Genomic DNA, 17,828 nt, shown 5'->3' on the forward strand with positions numbered 1-17,828 from the left:
ATTTAATCGAAATAAAGGCATGTACAGTATTGCACATACGAACAACGTAATTTTCCCAACAAAAATAATATTTCATCTTAACTCGCAAGTGATTTATGTCTGAAGTGTCTCATAATCACTGTTTTAAATTTTATTAATGCAATTACACTACATTTTAGAGAAATATATGTTACTGTTTATGCATTCCAACTAATTTATATGGTTGAAACGCCGCCCTTCGTGATCAGGTTAAGCGAGTTACATGGTCTGCCTTACGGCCTGTATTAGATCACGATGGCAGTGACACAATCTATTGTTCCTAGTACTCACAGCGCTCCAAGCGGCTAGCAACTATCGCGAGAAATGCAAAAAATCATCCCAAGCTTCGCAACTGTATATACTAAACTGTGGTTTATTGCTTAGTCTTAGAGCGATAACATGCAAACCAAGCGACGTACGAATTATGTGGTTGTACAGTCCGATTCGAGTGACACGGCTGTTATAAAGAAAGTTGTACGCGAGACTGCGACGATTCAACTGACTGACTGGCTCCGCCTTACATGCCTTCTAATTCTGAAAGCGTTGCTAGAGTCTGTGTGTTGTATCTTGTCTCACTGTGAAAAGAGAGAGAAAGGAGATATGTCTCACTGCGTCTGTGTTGTTATGGCGATGGGGGAATGGAGCGGTGCCGTCCATCCATCCAGTGGCGGAAGGGACCAGTTGATACATTCTGTAGTGCAAAATAAAATAAAATAAAATAAAATAAAAGCAGCACTGGGAATCTCAAAATATGCACCCTCCAGAATGGCGTACGAACTCGTGCGAGAACCCTTCCTGATAGAGGAACTACGAAGCAGACTCATGCTGCCATCTACCGCAGCAGAACTTCGACTACGCACGGTCATGCAAGAGAAGAAGGCGGAAATAGAAAGTGAATTCTATGGAACGGACGCGATGATCAACCGCAACTGGACAGGCCGGACAACAAGTTACGAAGCGCCATAACAAGGCTAGCAGTTCACCACAAACTGTGCAGAAGATCAGAGTGCCACGAACCTTCCCCCGAATGCGTGTGCAAACTGTGCAACGAAGTGTGTCCAAAATATCACTTTAGTAAATGTGTGAATAGAACGAAGTCACTGGTGGAATATAGTAAAGAGAAGTAACTAATACCAAACTAAATTGCACGTGTGTGCGCACTTCTTTCTTATTATAAAATAAAATAACAAAATATCTCTCTTCGTACTGTGTAGTTCCGTCACTGAGCTTGTCTTTCAAGAAACTGAGTTCCGGTAGCCTGTACAATAACAAGATTTTGAAAGGAATCCTGAAAATTTGCAACCCTCCTATAATCTCCACCCTCATTTGAAGAGACTTGGTTTTATTGCTACTGAGACAAGATAAACCTTACCAGGTATAGTACAAGTTCTCCGTTAGTAAATAGATAAATCTGACTTTTATTTTTTTTTTCTTCACTCACATGATTTCCAAGTCATGTCGATCGTCCAGCTTGTCTTCCCTCCTCTTGGCTCTGCTTCCTCCGATGCACTGTTGACCGTTCTTCACTTGAAAATATATCTCCTGCTTTTCTACACAGTGTCAGTAGCAGCTGCTGTTAAAAAATAATAACGAATGAGAACATAGTGAGGATTATTTCACAAGTAGAGTAAACGGAACTTATAATTGTTTGTCAACACATTTATTATCGACATTTAAGAATACAAAAAGCATTTTCAATTGTATTATTGTGGCACTTATCCTTTTACAGCTATGTTGTAAAATAGTGCATGGTATAGTTTTCTTTTCTAGAGTTTCTTTAATTGTGATATGTCTAGATGAAAAACATGCAAAATTAAATGAAATCAATGTATTCTCTCCAGTCGCTCTTCGTATACAACATTCACACAGTATCTCTTACTCTGTTAATCGTAACATTATCTCTATGTATATAAATGACGAAAGGCCTTCTCTGTTGCAGACAGGCATCTCTGACTAGTATAAAAATCTCACACAGCAAGTAATTAGACGCAGTGGAATGCATTAGAATTGGTACCTACTGTGTTGTCATGCTTCTCATTATCATCGCGTTCTCTGAGCGTATTCCGAATCTCACCGGTGAGCAATCCGATGGCATCACGGTGTTCCGAATTCCACCGATGACGTCATTGATGCTCCACCGATGTCGCACCAGTGCCATCAACTTGCAGAGGTGGTGGCAGTCTCCATCAGTCGCCATCAGTGAATCTGATTGGTTCTTGTATAGGGCGGGAATTAGCAGACGAATGACATCGTGCACAGTTGTGTCATGGCGGTGTGTTCTGCTGTATTGTTTGTAATGAGCACAACGTAAAAACAATATGTTAATGGCTTATGAGCGAACATGTCAACGGACCAGTTATTACTACCGGTTCAAGAAATAAATTGTTTATGCTAGGTTTCTTTGAACGAGATGGCAGTACGAAAATTTCGCAAAATTTTGCTAGCGTAGCAGAGACAACTTGTACGGTCGCCATGACAGCCATTGATCCTTCCAGCAGTTTTGTTCCTTATTTCGCTGCAACGTGACGTCATTGATGCCACCGGACCGGTGAGATTCGGAATACGCTGACTCATTTCCTATTTGCCAAGAAAATATGTCCAGGCTAGATAAGACTGAGCAAGAGGCAAGTCGTACGCTATAACAGAAATGTCCCCAAATGTTGTTCAGTTTCTTAAGTGAATACTATCTGGTCTGCAGCTATTCAAATCGTGAAGTCTGCTCTATACATTCGAAAAATATACGAGAAATATCCAACTTGACTGTGAACAGTGAAGATCTAAAACGTAATTGAAAACATCCAACTTGGGATTTGTAGTCCACGCTGTTAATAGTCACGTTGGGCCATACATTTTAATGATTCGGTTGAAGGCATAGGGACAGACTTCCCAAACAGAAGCATGCACCGATTTTTGCACTAGTCAGATAGTTTGTTGCAACAGATAACTTTACTCGTGAAAAGAAACGACGTCATACAAATTACACACAAATATGAACGTAATATATTGATTGAATGAACAATACCTATTATTTTTCAAAGTTAAAATTTTAGGCCTAGAAATACTTAAAATATTACTTACAACTGTACTAAACCACATTACTTTTCTTTTTAAATTGAAAAGTACATTTTCATATTTTCGATCTTACAGAGAAAAGATCGTTGAAATGGCAAAATTTTGACATTTATTTACAAACAATAGATAGTGCATCCATACATACTGAAACACTGAAATGAACGGAGTATTACACAGCGGAATGTCCCAAATTATGAAACAGCATTCCATACAGAAACTTTGTGTAGAAAATTAACAGCCATTTTATTAAATTTTAGAACAAAGAAAATACACTAATGACTAATGACTACTGACTAGTGACTAGTGAGAGCGAGTCCACCGCGCTTGATTGTCACGTGGCAATGGGAGAAATCGAGTTTCTCTCGTATCGTACAAGGATCGATGAATCGAACTACTACGTCAGTGTTGTTTGTTGAATGTCACATTTTAAGTATGCTGTAGTCCATAGAAAGACAATGCGAACGTATTTTAGAAGTACCTATACAAAGTTGTAACGTTGAAAAAAAGACGCCAATCTTAGATTTCAAATTATACACAAAAAGTGCCACAATTTTTATCATAACGCCTAAGACACTCTGTGACCACAAAATGTAAAAGTCCTCGTACATTATATATAGACTATTTTTATAAACCGTGGACAACTCAGCAGCCCTACTTCTTGTTTTAGTCACCGGCGGCAGTATGAGTTCTACGGCCTGGTGACGTGTGCTTAAACACATTTTCGTATTTATTACATTAAAGACATCCACTGTTCGGTTTAGAATAACTTAATCCTGCACAAGCGAAACTTACAGTGGCGGCTAGTGCTTACAGCCCTAATAAATAGCCCAAAAGGAAATTCTTCTGTTACAGTCACATAATATTAGTCCTGTTCAAAGCCAATCGTTATTATATGTTAAAACAAGGAAAGTATGTACAATATCGGTGGTGTGTCTGCACTTGGTTACTAATAAAGCCAATGCAATGAAATACTGGCGCGTATCGAGCACACTATTATGACGTATGAAATATTCAGAATGAATCAATTTCAAACTACGGCCGTTGGATTCTTATTTTGCACGATGTTACCAGACACGTGAAGACACACCACAAAGGGACAGTCTTTCTTTAGAACAATTCCACTACTATGCAAAACAGGTTTTTAATGCAGAAAATATGTTTTATCCATCAAATATGGTAACTGTCCTACTCGATCTAAATCCTAACTACCCCTGTAGTTTCCGAGCATACCTCAGGCCGCTCATCATATGAATCCAGTATTAAATGACTTCTTTTGCATTTTAAGTACTACAGCTATGCTCCGCATTTCAGATTATTGTTGATTTCAGGATTTTTTATTCACCATATGCACTCGAGGAAGCCCAACTTTGATATTGATTACAACACAATGTAATAGATCAGAAGTGACTCAGTCAAATATGCATAATAATAGTAGTGATAGAATGCGGACTCCTTTGCTTGCATGATGTTGACCAAGCAAAACTGCGACAATAAAATTACGCTACGAAGAAACAAGAGAAATAGCAGGCTAAATACTGTACATTAATTTTAAATGAGGTCAACATTATTTTCACAAGACGGCCAATTATTTTGAACTCCTGCGAATGTTACTATTTACACATAACACAGCAAAACCAGATATGCAGAAAATTAATGCCTATTATAATTTTGATACAGGTCGAAATTATGAAATAATAATCAATTTTAGGATGCAAGTAGCACAGCAGGAATGAAGTTGTTAATGACGTCATTAAGTGAAAATCCTTTTAATGTAAGTATAATAAATTTTGTTTTTTTTTTTTTCGGTTAACATAGGGTTGTACTTAAATATTAGGACAAAATAGGCCTAAACATTAACAAAGTTACAAGAATGAAAATAAATTTTGTGTGAAGCAGAGTATTACATGCTTCAGCGGGATAAACGAAGTAGTGTTTATATACACGTTTGAACGTTCCAACAGAACACACGGAAGTGCAGCGGTTAGTTTCTGTCGGGTCCGAATGTCAAGCGTGGAGTTTGCCTACCACACATTTTTCTGGTCAATTTCTGCGTAATATGCTTCAGTGACTAAGAGTCACTCCTGAATTTTGGTGGTTTATTCAGTCAAAATATTTATATTAAATACGTAATTGTGGTTCGTAGGTAAAATACTTGGAACATACATACATATGGTGAGAAAATAGAGGATATACGGTAGGAAGAGGACAACGGGAGAGGCCACTACCTCCAAGTAGAAATAAGTTCACAACGACATTTCAGCGGTGAGTTTCGAGTAATAAACATAATACTGTAGATAAGTTGTGCTTTCCAGCGTAGCCTTTCCATCTGCAAAGCGTGAATCCTACTGAGAAATACGCGAATTTATCTTTTAATCTGTTGATTGGTGAGAGAGCATCACCGAAATCTGAAGCCGATTCTTCAGTAAATAAGGATTTAAATAAAGACTGCATTTTTCGTTGGGAGTTACCATACTGTACGGGTGGCTATTATGCAACTCTACTTTCATGGCACACGTCGTGCTGGTAATTCACGCGAGCAACTTCAAATATAAAACTGACAGAGAAAAATAGCGTCATTTTCCAGAGTTCATACAGAAACTTTTCATAAAGGCTTGTTCACAATTTTTCTAAAACATTTCGATAAGTGAATGTCAACTGTCTAGTGACGATCAAAAAGAAAAAGACAAATTTTAGTATTAGCGTTAGTCGTTGCGACGATTTATAGAGTGATATGTAAATTTTTCAATATCATTTAATTAATTTTAAGGAAGCATGTGCATATTAATTCAGATTTAGAGACAATCTCCGTGATGATCTGGCTACCCGCCGCACAAATTCGCCGTTGTATCACAACCATTGCTCTCAAGGGAGAGGGAAGAAGAGATCCTTCCTTTCAGATGAATCCTTTGAGATAGAATTTACAATAAAACGAACTCGTCATCATCTGAAGTGTTTTAAAATATTCTCACATACTCACGCACAATACACACAGTATAACTACTTGCTTACGCATAAGATAGGCCAAAGTAACACTGGTGGAACGCATGTCGGCATGTCTCGTTGAAGACGTGTTTCTATCTTATTCACAATATTTGTAATTTTCACATTCATCAAAAAGTCGTACACCTAAAATTGAGCTAGTTCCATGTTGTTAACCTCTGGAATTTAAAAATGTATGCATCATCGTAATAACTACGTTTTGTTTCCCATTAGAATATTAAACTTTCCTACTTGATCTACATTTTCTACGAAAACCAGGAAAATATACGTATAGTCATCTCGGTGCAAAAAATGATGCTTTTCTCGTTTCTGTATATTTACAATGACTCGTGTGCAGGGAGCTGGGTCTACAGCGCCTACACGCACGCTTGCACGGATATAACACACATTCGCTCGTCACACACCCACGCCTAAGAGTCGTGATAGAGAACGCGTATTTAATATTTTTGTTCAACTCCGCAGTTGCCACGTCTGACAGCGGTTTGGCACCAGGGCCGTGACACCTGTTGCCCCCCTGCATACGTGATCCCGCCGCAGTGAGAAAGACACTAGAGTGAATGATTACACGAGACGTGAAAAATAGTTATATCTTATTTATCAACATCGTTATCCTATACAGTACAACACGATAGAGAAGTAAATTATACATCTTGTTATTATGGCCGTTTAGGAGAAGAAAACAATTGAAAAGTTGGAGTGGGCACGGGACTACACTAGAATAACGAATCAACATATTTTCTGACATCAACTTCAGAGAGCTTAAACTTCCTTAACTTGTTGGAGATGCAATAATAGCTCCTCCCACGGGTTTTGGTTTGTGCCTCACGCCCTCTCAGTTTATGTAACAAAATAAACACAACCACTCTGGTTGATGCTGCCCTGAGCACAACCTAGAATTTACCTTAACGCACGATTGTCCTTCCATTGTTGCAATTCAGCAGGTTCCTGTTTTTATGTAAAACACACTGAATATCTTAAAGTTCCAATTGTGCACTATATGTTTTGTTTAGACATATTAAAATGAAATACGTAAACTGTAGAACTAATCTTCATTTGAAGCGAGCCCTGTGCATTGTTCTGGTTGTTGAAATTAAGTCAATAAACTGCTATTTTATATTCGACTCTACTTCCGGGTGATCTGTGAAACAAATAACAAATCAAACACTCGTACAATAATAGAATATCAACATTTCGAAAAACTGATTTTAGAAGTCGTTGACGTAACAGATATGAAGATGCGGAATCATCTCCCAGTGGTCCCCCACAAAGTCACGTGTTAAGAACTCACTACCAACTACCCGTTGGCAGGCACGTAGCCGAGGTTCTTCCGCTGCAGGAAGAGATGTATCTCTCCGAATCTAGGGCGATCCGATTCGTGTCTCTTCCAACACTCTCCCATGAGGTCGTAGATCTCTCTGGGACACGCCGGAGGCCGCGGGAGATACCGCTGCAGTCCGTCGTTCTGATACCAGTGGTTGCAGTTCTCCACCACTTGCTCACTCGTGAGTTCGGCGAAAGGCTGCTGCCCGCAGAGCATCAGGATCTCCCACAGGGTCACGGCGAAGGACCACACGTCACTCTTCGCGCTGTGTTTGCCCTTGACATAAAGAAGCGCCCCATTAGCATCTTACTGGACAGCTCTGAAAGTTATAGTTTCTGTTGTCAGTCAAGAGTTATTCTTCGCGTGGCCTGTAGAACTGGAAACATTTATAAAAGTATGTAATCCAATATTCTTCATGCACGATACAACATTTAATATAAATAGTATTATTTTCAATTTAAATACATTCCAGGACATAGACACAGAACGGTTCTCGAATTGTGGTTGCTTAGAGTTCAAGTCGCCGTGGAGCTTTTGTACAGTTGTCACAATAAAAGTGGCCGCACTCGTGAACAGCGAATATTTTCTAAGTCCACTTCGGGTCACGGCGTTGTTACACGATGCACCTGCTCTTAGAAGCAGTTTCGAAACTATGGAATCATTCCACATCTGCGCCTCGTAGACCAGCGGTAGAGAGCTCGCTTAATGATTTGAAGGTTGTGAGTTCGGGATTTGTTCAAGGTTTCATTTTATTTTTTAATCGTTCTTCAGCTATATAAATACTGCATTATTCAAATTATCATTTATATTCTGTTATCGTTCATTACCGATATGAATAATATTCAAGTTATTTATATTTTATCGTTCCTTTAGCGATATATATAATATTCAAGTTATAATTTGTTATATTCTGTTGTCGTTCTTTAGCGACGTGAATAATATTCAAATTATCATTTGTATTCTGTTATCGTTCATTAGTGATATAAATAATATTCAAATTATCATTTGTATTCTGTTATCGTTCAATAGCGATATAAATAATATTCAAATTATAATTTATATTCTGTTATCGTTCATTATCGATATGAATAATATTCAAGTTATTTATATTTTATCGTTCCTTTAGCGATATATATAATATTCGAGTTATAATTTGTTATATTCTGTTATCGTTCTTTAGCGACGTGAATAATATTCAAATTGTAATTTGTATTCTGTTATCGTTCATTAGCGATATAAATAATATTCAAATTATCATTTGTATTTTGTTATCGTTCATTAGCGATATAAATAATATTCAAATTATCATTTGTATTCTGTTATCATTCTTTATCGATAAGAATAATATTAAAGTCATTTATATTTTATCGTTCCTTTAGCGATATATATATATATATATATAATATTCAAGTTATAACTTGTTATATTCTGTTATCGTTCTTTAGAGATGTGAATAATATTCAAATTATCATTTGTATTCTGTTATCGTTCATTATCGATAAGAATAATATTCAAGTCATTTATATTTTATCGTTCCTTTAGCGATATATATATATATATATATATATATATATATATATATATATATATATATAATATTCAAGTTATAATTTGTTATATTCTGTTATCGTTCTTTAGAGACGTGAATAATAATATTCAAATTAACATTTATATTCTGTTATCGTTCATTACCGATATGAATAATATTCAAGTTATTTATATTTTATCGTTCCTTTAGCGATATATATATAATATTCAAGTTATAATTTGTTATATTCTGTTGTCGTTCTTTAGCGACGTGAATAATATTCAAATTATCATTTGTATTCTGTTATCGTTCATTATCGATATGAATAATATTAAAGTTATTTATATTTTATCGTTCCTTTAGCGATATATATAATATTCAAGTTATAATTTGTTATATTCTGTTATCGTTCTTTAGAGACGTGAATAATAATATTCAAATTATCATTTGTATTCTGTTATCGTTCTTAGCGATATAATATTCAAATTATCATTTGTATTCTGTTATGGTTCATTTGCGATATAAATAATATTCAAATTATCATTTGTATTCTGTAATCGTTCGTTAGCGATATAAGTAATATAGCCTGATACGTTGACATTTCAATTCCGAATTTCGCGACGTCCTACGTTCCTACGTTCTTCCGACTGTCATTTACCTGGTATTAACGTAATTCAGCGCATTGTCAGAAACACTACAACTGAACATTAATTTCAATTATATTCTGAATATCTAATAATGATATAAAAAGATTACGTTTATGACAATAATATTTGTAGTTGTAATACCAACTGCAACAGCAGCAGTGTTAACAGCAGCAATGATTAAGGACGTATTGCGTGGATACAGTTCAAAACAGATTTTTACAAAACAAATTACGACACTGAGGTCGAGATTATAAAATAATTATATCCTTCTTAACTCAGTGGACTTTCTGCTTTAAAATTATATAGTTATTAATAAGACTCTAACAAATATTTATATTATTATTTCCTAATTGAAGAATATATATTTTTAGTATAATGAATGTTTCGCTGTTATTTTAAGACCTAGGTAGAGGTTAATTCTCTGAGGAAGCCATGACACCATTTCTGCCTGCGACTTTGACTGACATGGCTCCACAAAGAGGTGCAGGAACGAAAGAAAGTATAATACGGGCTGTGGTTCATCTTCGTTTTTCGGCATCCGAGGCAGGTATGCGTTTCAACGTTTCAGAAAGGACAGCCCGGAGATAGGTGCAAAATTATCAACGCTCGGCAATTTTTGGCCGAAAAGCTGGGAGTGGTAGAAGGAAAATTTCAACACTACAACAGGACGCCAGATTAGTGGCAGAGGTTGAAAGGAATCCCTTTCATACCGCTGCTACTTCGAAGGCAGTTGTTAATTTCCCTGGCCACGACCAGATCGTCAGAAATCGTTTAAGGGCCGCCAATTTGAGATCTCGACGTGCCATTCCTAGGGAAGTTCATAAGGAGGAGCGTTTAGTCTTTGCAGTGGGAAATGGTGATCGGGATTGGAAAAGAGTAATCTTTTCTGATGAAGTCACCTTTTCTACTGCAAAGGAAGGACCCACTCTTGTATATCGTCCTCCTGGTACCCGATTCGACCACAGATACGCTGCTATGCGTGCCCGCAGTGGTAGAGTATCTGTGTCATGTTGGAATTCTTCAGTTTCAGCTGGCTAATCATCCAGTCCACACATCTCAATTGATTCGGGACTGGTTTGCGAGGAGACAGGATATTGAATTGATAGACTGGCCTCGTCGCTCTCCGGACTTGAACCCTTTAGAGAATATGCGGAAAAATTGGCCCAATCCCCCTCCTAGACGCCCTGATGATTTGTGGAAGTTCGTCCATGGTCCCTGGGATGCCGTGACTGAGAACAGTCGGTATTTGAAAACACTAGTCGAGTCCATGCCCACTCGACTGCAAGATGTGATCGAGATGGGAGGAAAATGGACTAAATATTGAATCGTGGCTTTTTGTTTTTTTTTTGTTTTTGTTTTTTTTTGTTTTTGTTTTTTTCTTAACTTTTAATTGTTTTAATTTTTTAAGGCAGACGCCTGTAAGTTTGTTTTGTTTATGCCACGAAAGATATTTTTGTTGAGAATATAATCTTTCTTTCCACTTGTAGTCATAATGTCATAATAAATAATGACACAGTCATGGCATAATACATTCATGAACCTGATGTTAATTACTAAAACAGTCATAAAAGAAACAGAAACAATTATATTTTCTTTCTCTCCTAAAAAAAACATAAAAAGCATTAGGTTGTGTTCGAACGCACGACCTTACGAACACTTGCCAGAAACGCTACCATTACGCTACAGATTAACACGCAAAAACTTTCATTCTGACTGTAGATATCAGGCCACGTGCTCCAACAACATGTAACATCACCTGTCTCCGAATTGTAGCGGAGATAACCGAAGGGAACTTTGTGTCTAGAGAGCGGCCACTTTTTCTTTTGACAACTGTACATTACCAGTAACTGTAATACTCTCAGCTGCACGGCGGAGGGAATTTCGGAGACATTTTAACACAATGAACACACCTCTACTGTGCGAACTGTGTTACCACGAGTCAGGAAATGCGGGACTCCAACCTTGAAGCCTGTCAAGGTCAGCTTGGAGCTTCTCGGATTTACATATTCACAGGCTAGAAATCTGCAATCATTTGCCAGGTTTAGGTTTGTTTAACATGGACCCAGTGCAGTGCGATGGTGCAGTACTCCAGGCCACGGTGCGTAATCTGTGGGATGTAATTAAAAAGGTTATTATTTAAAGACAGGTTATTTAATGTCGATGAAACTGGTGGTAGCGGAGTGGCATTTGGCGCCATAGGATTACCTAAGATTCATATTACAGTTGGGGATAACCTTGGAAGAAATCCAACTAGGTAATTGGCCCAACCGGGAATCGAGCCCACGTTCTTGAGTAATCAGAAATGACACAAAACGTAAAACAGAGCTGAGCGATTGTCCTGCCGGTAGGCCTATGGTTCGGCCTGACAGCCAACAGTTCAAACGGTCGGCCACAACACACACGTGCAGACGGAACGGAAGGCCTGACTGTGTGTACGGAGGAGGCCTTAGACCTCTTGGTTGCCAGATGTCCCGGATTGTAAGGAAGAGTCCAGTATAATTTCAAGGGAAAAATTGTTCCGGGGCCGGGTATCGATCCCGGGACCTCTGGTTGAACGTACCAGCTCTCTTTCCAACTGAGCTACCCGGGAACTCCACCCGACACCGTCTCAACTTTTCCCTTTATATCCACACAACTCGCTGACGAAACGCCAGAGACCCACATCGAGTGCGCACAAACTCTGTGTGACTTGGAATTGTGGTTTTCTGTTAACGTACACAGTGACGTATATATTATGCAAATCTAGTCTTTCAGGTAAGGCTCCCTGTAAAGCAGATTTGAATAATTTCGGAGGTCCCGGGATCGATACCCGGCCCCGGAACAATTTTTCCCTTGAAATTATTCAAATCTGCTTTACAGGGAGCCTTACCTGAAAGACTAGATTTGCATAACAGTCCAGTAGTCGAGGGAATGCGTCTTGTGCCTTGTAATTCGTTCGAGGGACATCAATGTTCTCATATTTTGAAACTTATGCATTTTCGGAGGTATCACAGACTTTTTAAAACTGTTACAAAATTTCTTCAAAGCGCTCTTTGTTATAATACTCTGAAAAATAATATGAATATTCTCATGAAATTGGTTCTTGAACGTGACAATATTAATATATTACAACTTACGTTTAATACTGCAAGAAATTTTGTATTGACACTGAAATTTGAGTCATATGTTAGCCTATTTGAGTACTACATTGCCAATAATCATTTTCAAATTGTAAACCATAGTGATAAATCGCATGTTGATGGTAGAAACTGGCGATTTATCAGATCATGGGGAATAAAGGGTCAATTTTGTCAAAGTGATCAGTTTTAGTGTCTGAAATTGAAACACATTTACATACGGATTGTTACCCAAAACGACTTTAAAATGAATTAAGAGTCTTCACCTGTTTTTAGCCTTGAGAATAATAACAAATAGGCATAAAAGGATATCACATAAAAGGTATTACAAAATTTATGAATGCTAACCTACCGTTACGAGTATATTCTTTGTTTGATTATGTTTTATGTTGAAAATCAAGATACATTTGGTACTAATCAGAATATTCATAATTTTGATAGAGATACAAATCAGATCTCCAGCCATTTTCAAGTTGTTACAAAAGGAATTACTTTCCATATATTGCAATCGTCAATGCACTGTCTAATTATCTTAAAGCTTTGAAGGAAATGTTTGTAACAGAATTAACAAATTTCTCCATATGAATTCATACTTTCTACTCCACTAATGAACTCTTTCTTTCTGCTTGTAAAATAAATTACTCTGCTCACTTTGCATTAAGAATTTCTTATTATATTGTGTTTTAGTTTAGATCTTTGCTTGTTTCATATCTCAAAAACTACAATTCTCATGTAAGATGTGTTGAATACAATAAACTAAATTAAATTAAAGAATAAGGCAATTAATTTTTGGTAGAGCAGTTGGCTACGGACTGGAAGGTCCGGGGTTCGATCCCAGGTGGTGACAGGATTTTTTCTCGTTGCCAAACTTTCAGAACGGCCCCGAGGTTCACTCAGCCTCCTATAAAATTGAGTACCGGGTGCTTCCCGGGGGTAAAAGGCGGTCAGAGCGTGGTGCCGACCACACCACCTCATTCTAGTGCCGAGGTCATGGAAGGCATGGGGCTCTACCTCCATGCCCCCCAAGTGCCTTCATGGCATGTTACGGGGATACTTTTACCTTTTACCTTTTTACTAGGATGATACATCTTTAAAGGTGTTTTAAATCAAACCACTTTTTGAAGGAGATGCTTGGAAGTAAATATATATATATATATTTACTTCCAAGCATATATATATATATATATATATATATATATATATATATATAAATTTTAGATTTGATGCTGCAAAAGAATGTGCTAAAAGTAATTCAGCATCTAAAATGAAAATTTTCTATTATGATAAACTTACTACAAATCTCATAAATCTATTCCTATTGAATAACGTTTAATGTTTTGTCAATTATTCTGAAGTGAGATATCTGTAAACTGTGTTCAGGTCTGAAATTAAGAAAAACTGTTCTCTCAATCCCTTTTTGTGTGGACGTCCTTCTAGTGTCTTCCCTGTTGGTTTGTATTTTAGAATATGTTTCGGAGTTTGGTGGTCTTCCATTCCTTGAATATGTGTAAAAATATGCTTTTTGGTAATATTTCACTTTTCATCTGAATTAAATATTTATAAATTCCTTCCTAATGCACTGGGAAAATGCAATAAATTGTCAAAGGATTCACTTCTGCTGATATTCCACTTGAATACTATTTTAAGCTCTACGTGTATTAAACCAGCTCCTAGTGAATCTACTTTGAGAGGAACAGGAACCTTGTCCGGTGTGCTGAAAAAGACATGAAGATAACTACATCAAAATATGAAGGAAGTGAGGTTTATCTAATGGTTGATGAAAAAAACAGACAAAGAATCGTAAAATGATTAATGTTCTTCCTTTGATACTGGGCGATGTGAGTGAAAAAACCCCGTCTTATACAAAATCAAGATGTATGTATGTATTTATTCACACTGCAATGGGTATATACCCGGTGGCAGTGGTAACTAATTACACTCAATAATGACAATAATAAACTTATTAATTAAAATACAATTATCAATAATAATACTAATAATTAATACTAACAATAATTTATAATAATAATAATAATAATAATAATAATAATAATAATAATAATAATAATAATAATAATAATAATAATAAAAACAGGGAATATCCTAAATTAAACACTTAAAATAACATTTAAAATAAATCTAATTTGTATCTTAAAACCTAAGTTCGAACTAAAACTCACGAGTACGATATGTTCATATCTGCACAAGTACCTTTCAACATTACACTCATTTCGCTGTCAACTCACTCACTGCACTGGAACTACGACACATTTCACTGATTCTATCCTGATTTCACTAACACTTCAAAAACATTTCACTGTTCAAATAATTTGCACTGCCACTATAAACTATAAAGCTTCACCGACAGGAACACGTTTCACTTACACAACACACTTCACTGACACAACATAATTCTTCACTGATACAACACTTCATTGACAAAATATAATTTACACCCTTTAATTACTGTGTATAATTAGCGTCTATTAGTAAAGTCCTTAAGCCTACTTTTAAATACATTTTTGGTTGTTGGTAAAGCCTTTAGTAAGTCTGCAGGTAAAGCATTCCAATCCCTGATAGTACGATTGAGAAAAGAAAACTTTCCAGTGTCCGTCCTCTGAATTCTTTCCCTCAATTTATAAGAGTGATCGTTCCTTGAAGAGTAATTTGGCGGCTGCAACCTATTCTTTATTTCTCTCCAGGCAGGCTCACCTCTGTATGTTTTGAACAGTGCACATAATCGATGGTTCAAAGTAGAAATAACAGTAAATTTATTACGATTTCCGAGCTAAGAATATGTTGTACTGTAAACAAAGCTGCAAAAGGTATCCACCCGCGAGCTGCTGTGATTGGGCAGAATTGCGGCACTGCTTTACCCGCCATGTGGCTGTCACTTTTAACTGTATGTAACTGTCACCGTTCGATCGAGGTCACGTTCTTACGAGAAAATCGGAAAAATGACGACAAAAGTAATTAAATATGAATGAATCCGATGTCATGAACAGTCTGTTAAGAGCGTCAGAGGCCTACTAATATGAATGAAAGACACAAAATAACTATTTTAAGTGCCTACCTAATCAGACTCAGACAAGGTTCGGACTCCTTCCAGGAAACTCCCCTCTTCATCTTCGCCGCTGCTGCTGCTGTTGCACTCTGCTGGGTTGATAACGAAGCGATCAACAATGGCGTCGCACAGGCCGTCCGATTTCCAGAATTTCTCCTCCTCTCCTTCTACATGACGTATGAACGACCGCCACATATCCGGTGTTACCAACTTTAAGCCTTCGCTTAGTAAGGTCCTGACTTCATTAAGTTTAAAAGACTTATTATTTAGGGCAACACACCCTTTCACTTTGCTCCAAACGGCTTCTATGGGATTTAATACACAGTGATAAGGAGGGAGCCTTAACACTGCTAACATATTTGTCGAACTTCTTGTTAACGTTAGCTATCTTTATCTGTTCTATCAGTTCGTCCTTCTCCATGTCTGTCCTGTATCCTATACCTTACGCATCCATCCACTCGATCATATCTTTTTTTCTGCCACTGGTTAGTGGGAACACGATCCAACTTCACACTAGATGGCAGGACGCATTGTCCATAATAATTACACTGTTGGATGCAAGCGAAGACAAAATTCCTTTAAACCAATTTATGAAGACATCGCCTGTCATCTCTTCATGATAGTCTACTGTTTCCTTTGATTCCATAATGAACTCCCCATCCTCCACGAAACCATCTTCACTTCCTTAGTTACTGGCTTTTAAGAAACCCGGAGGTTCATTGCCGCCTTCACATAAGCCCGCCATTGGTTCCTATCCTGAGCAAGATTAATCCAGTCTCTATCATCATATTCCACCTCCCTCAGATCCATTTTAATATTATCTTCCCACCTACGTCTCGGCCTCCCCAAAGGTCTTTTTCCCTCCGGCCTCCCAACTAACACTCTATATGCATTTCTGGATTCGCCCATACGTGCTACATGTCCTGCCCATCTCAAACTCTGGATTTTATGTTCCTAATTATGTCAGGTGAAGAATACAATGCGTGCAGCTCTGCGTTGTGTAACTTTCTCCATTCTCCTGTAACTTCATCCCTCTTAGCCCCAAATATTTTCCTAAGAACCTTATTCTCAAACACCCTTAATCTCTGTTCCTCTCTCAAAGTGAGAGTCCAAGTTTCACAACCATACAGAACAACCGGTAATATAACTGTTTTATAAATTCTACTTTCAGATTTTTTGACAGCAGACTAGATGACAAAAGCTTCTCAAACGAATAATAACACGCATTTCCCATATTTCTTCTGTGTTTAATTTCCTCCCGAGTGTCATTTATGTTTGTTACTATTGCTCCAAGATATTTGAATTTTTCCAACTCTTCGAAAGATAAATCTCCAATTTTTATAGTTCCATTTCGTATAATATTCTCGTCACGAGACATAATCATATACTTAGTCTTTTCGGGATTTGCTTCCAAACCGATCGCTTTACTTGCTTCAACTAGAATTTCCGCGTTTTCCCTAATCGTTTGTGGATTTTCTCCTAGTATATTCACGTCATCCGCATAGACAAGAAGCTGATGTAACCCGTTCAATTCCAAACCCTCTGTGTTATCCTGAACTTTCCTAACGGCATATTCTAGAGCGAAGTTAAAAAGTAAAGGTGATAGTGCATCTCCCTGCTTTAGCCCACAGTGAATTGGAAAAGCATCAGATAGAAACTGGCCTATACGGACTCTGCTGTAAGTTTCACTAAGACACATTTTAATTAATCGAACTAGTTTCTTGGGAATACCAAATTCAATAAGAATATTATATAAAACTTCTCTGTTAACCGAGTCATACGCCTTTTTTGAAATCTATGAATAGCTGATGTACTGTACCCTTATACTCCCATTTTTTCTCAAATATCTCTCGAATACAAAAAATCTGATCAATAGTCGATCTATTACGCCTAAAACCACACTGATGATCCACAATAATTTCATCTACATATGGAGTTAATCTTCTCAAAAGAATATTGGACAAAATTTTGTACGATGTCAACAAAGTGATATTCCTCGAAAGTTATATTATATTATATTATATTATATTATATTATATTATATTATATTATATTATATTAT

The 17,828-nt window shown here is 37.0% G+C and overlaps 1 protein-coding gene across 6 annotated transcripts in view; it reads right to left on the bottom strand.

Annotated features, from left to right (window-relative positions):
- Nucleotides 1-1,662: 1,662 nt before the first annotated feature.
- The window catches only part of LOC138692977 (discoidin domain-containing receptor 2-like), a 1,165,919-nt gene continuing 1,149,753 nt past the window's right edge, over nucleotides 1,663-17,828 (bottom strand). For all 6 annotated transcript variants that reach the window (XM_069816409.1, XM_069816408.1, XM_069816411.1 and 3 more), the window contains one exon: nucleotides 1,663-7,687. In XM_069816409.1, coding sequence (XP_069672510.1) covers nucleotides 7,385-7,687 — 303 coding nt within the window. In that variant the 3' untranslated portion in view covers nucleotides 1,663-7,384. The remainder of the gene's footprint in view (nucleotides 7,688-17,828) is intronic.

Source organism: Periplaneta americana, chromosome 17 (genome assembly GCF_040183065.1).
Source record: "Periplaneta americana isolate PAMFEO1 chromosome 17, P.americana_PAMFEO1_priV1, whole genome shotgun sequence".
In the NCBI taxonomy this organism is placed as follows: Eukaryota; Metazoa; Arthropoda; class Insecta; order Blattodea; family Blattidae; genus Periplaneta; species Periplaneta americana.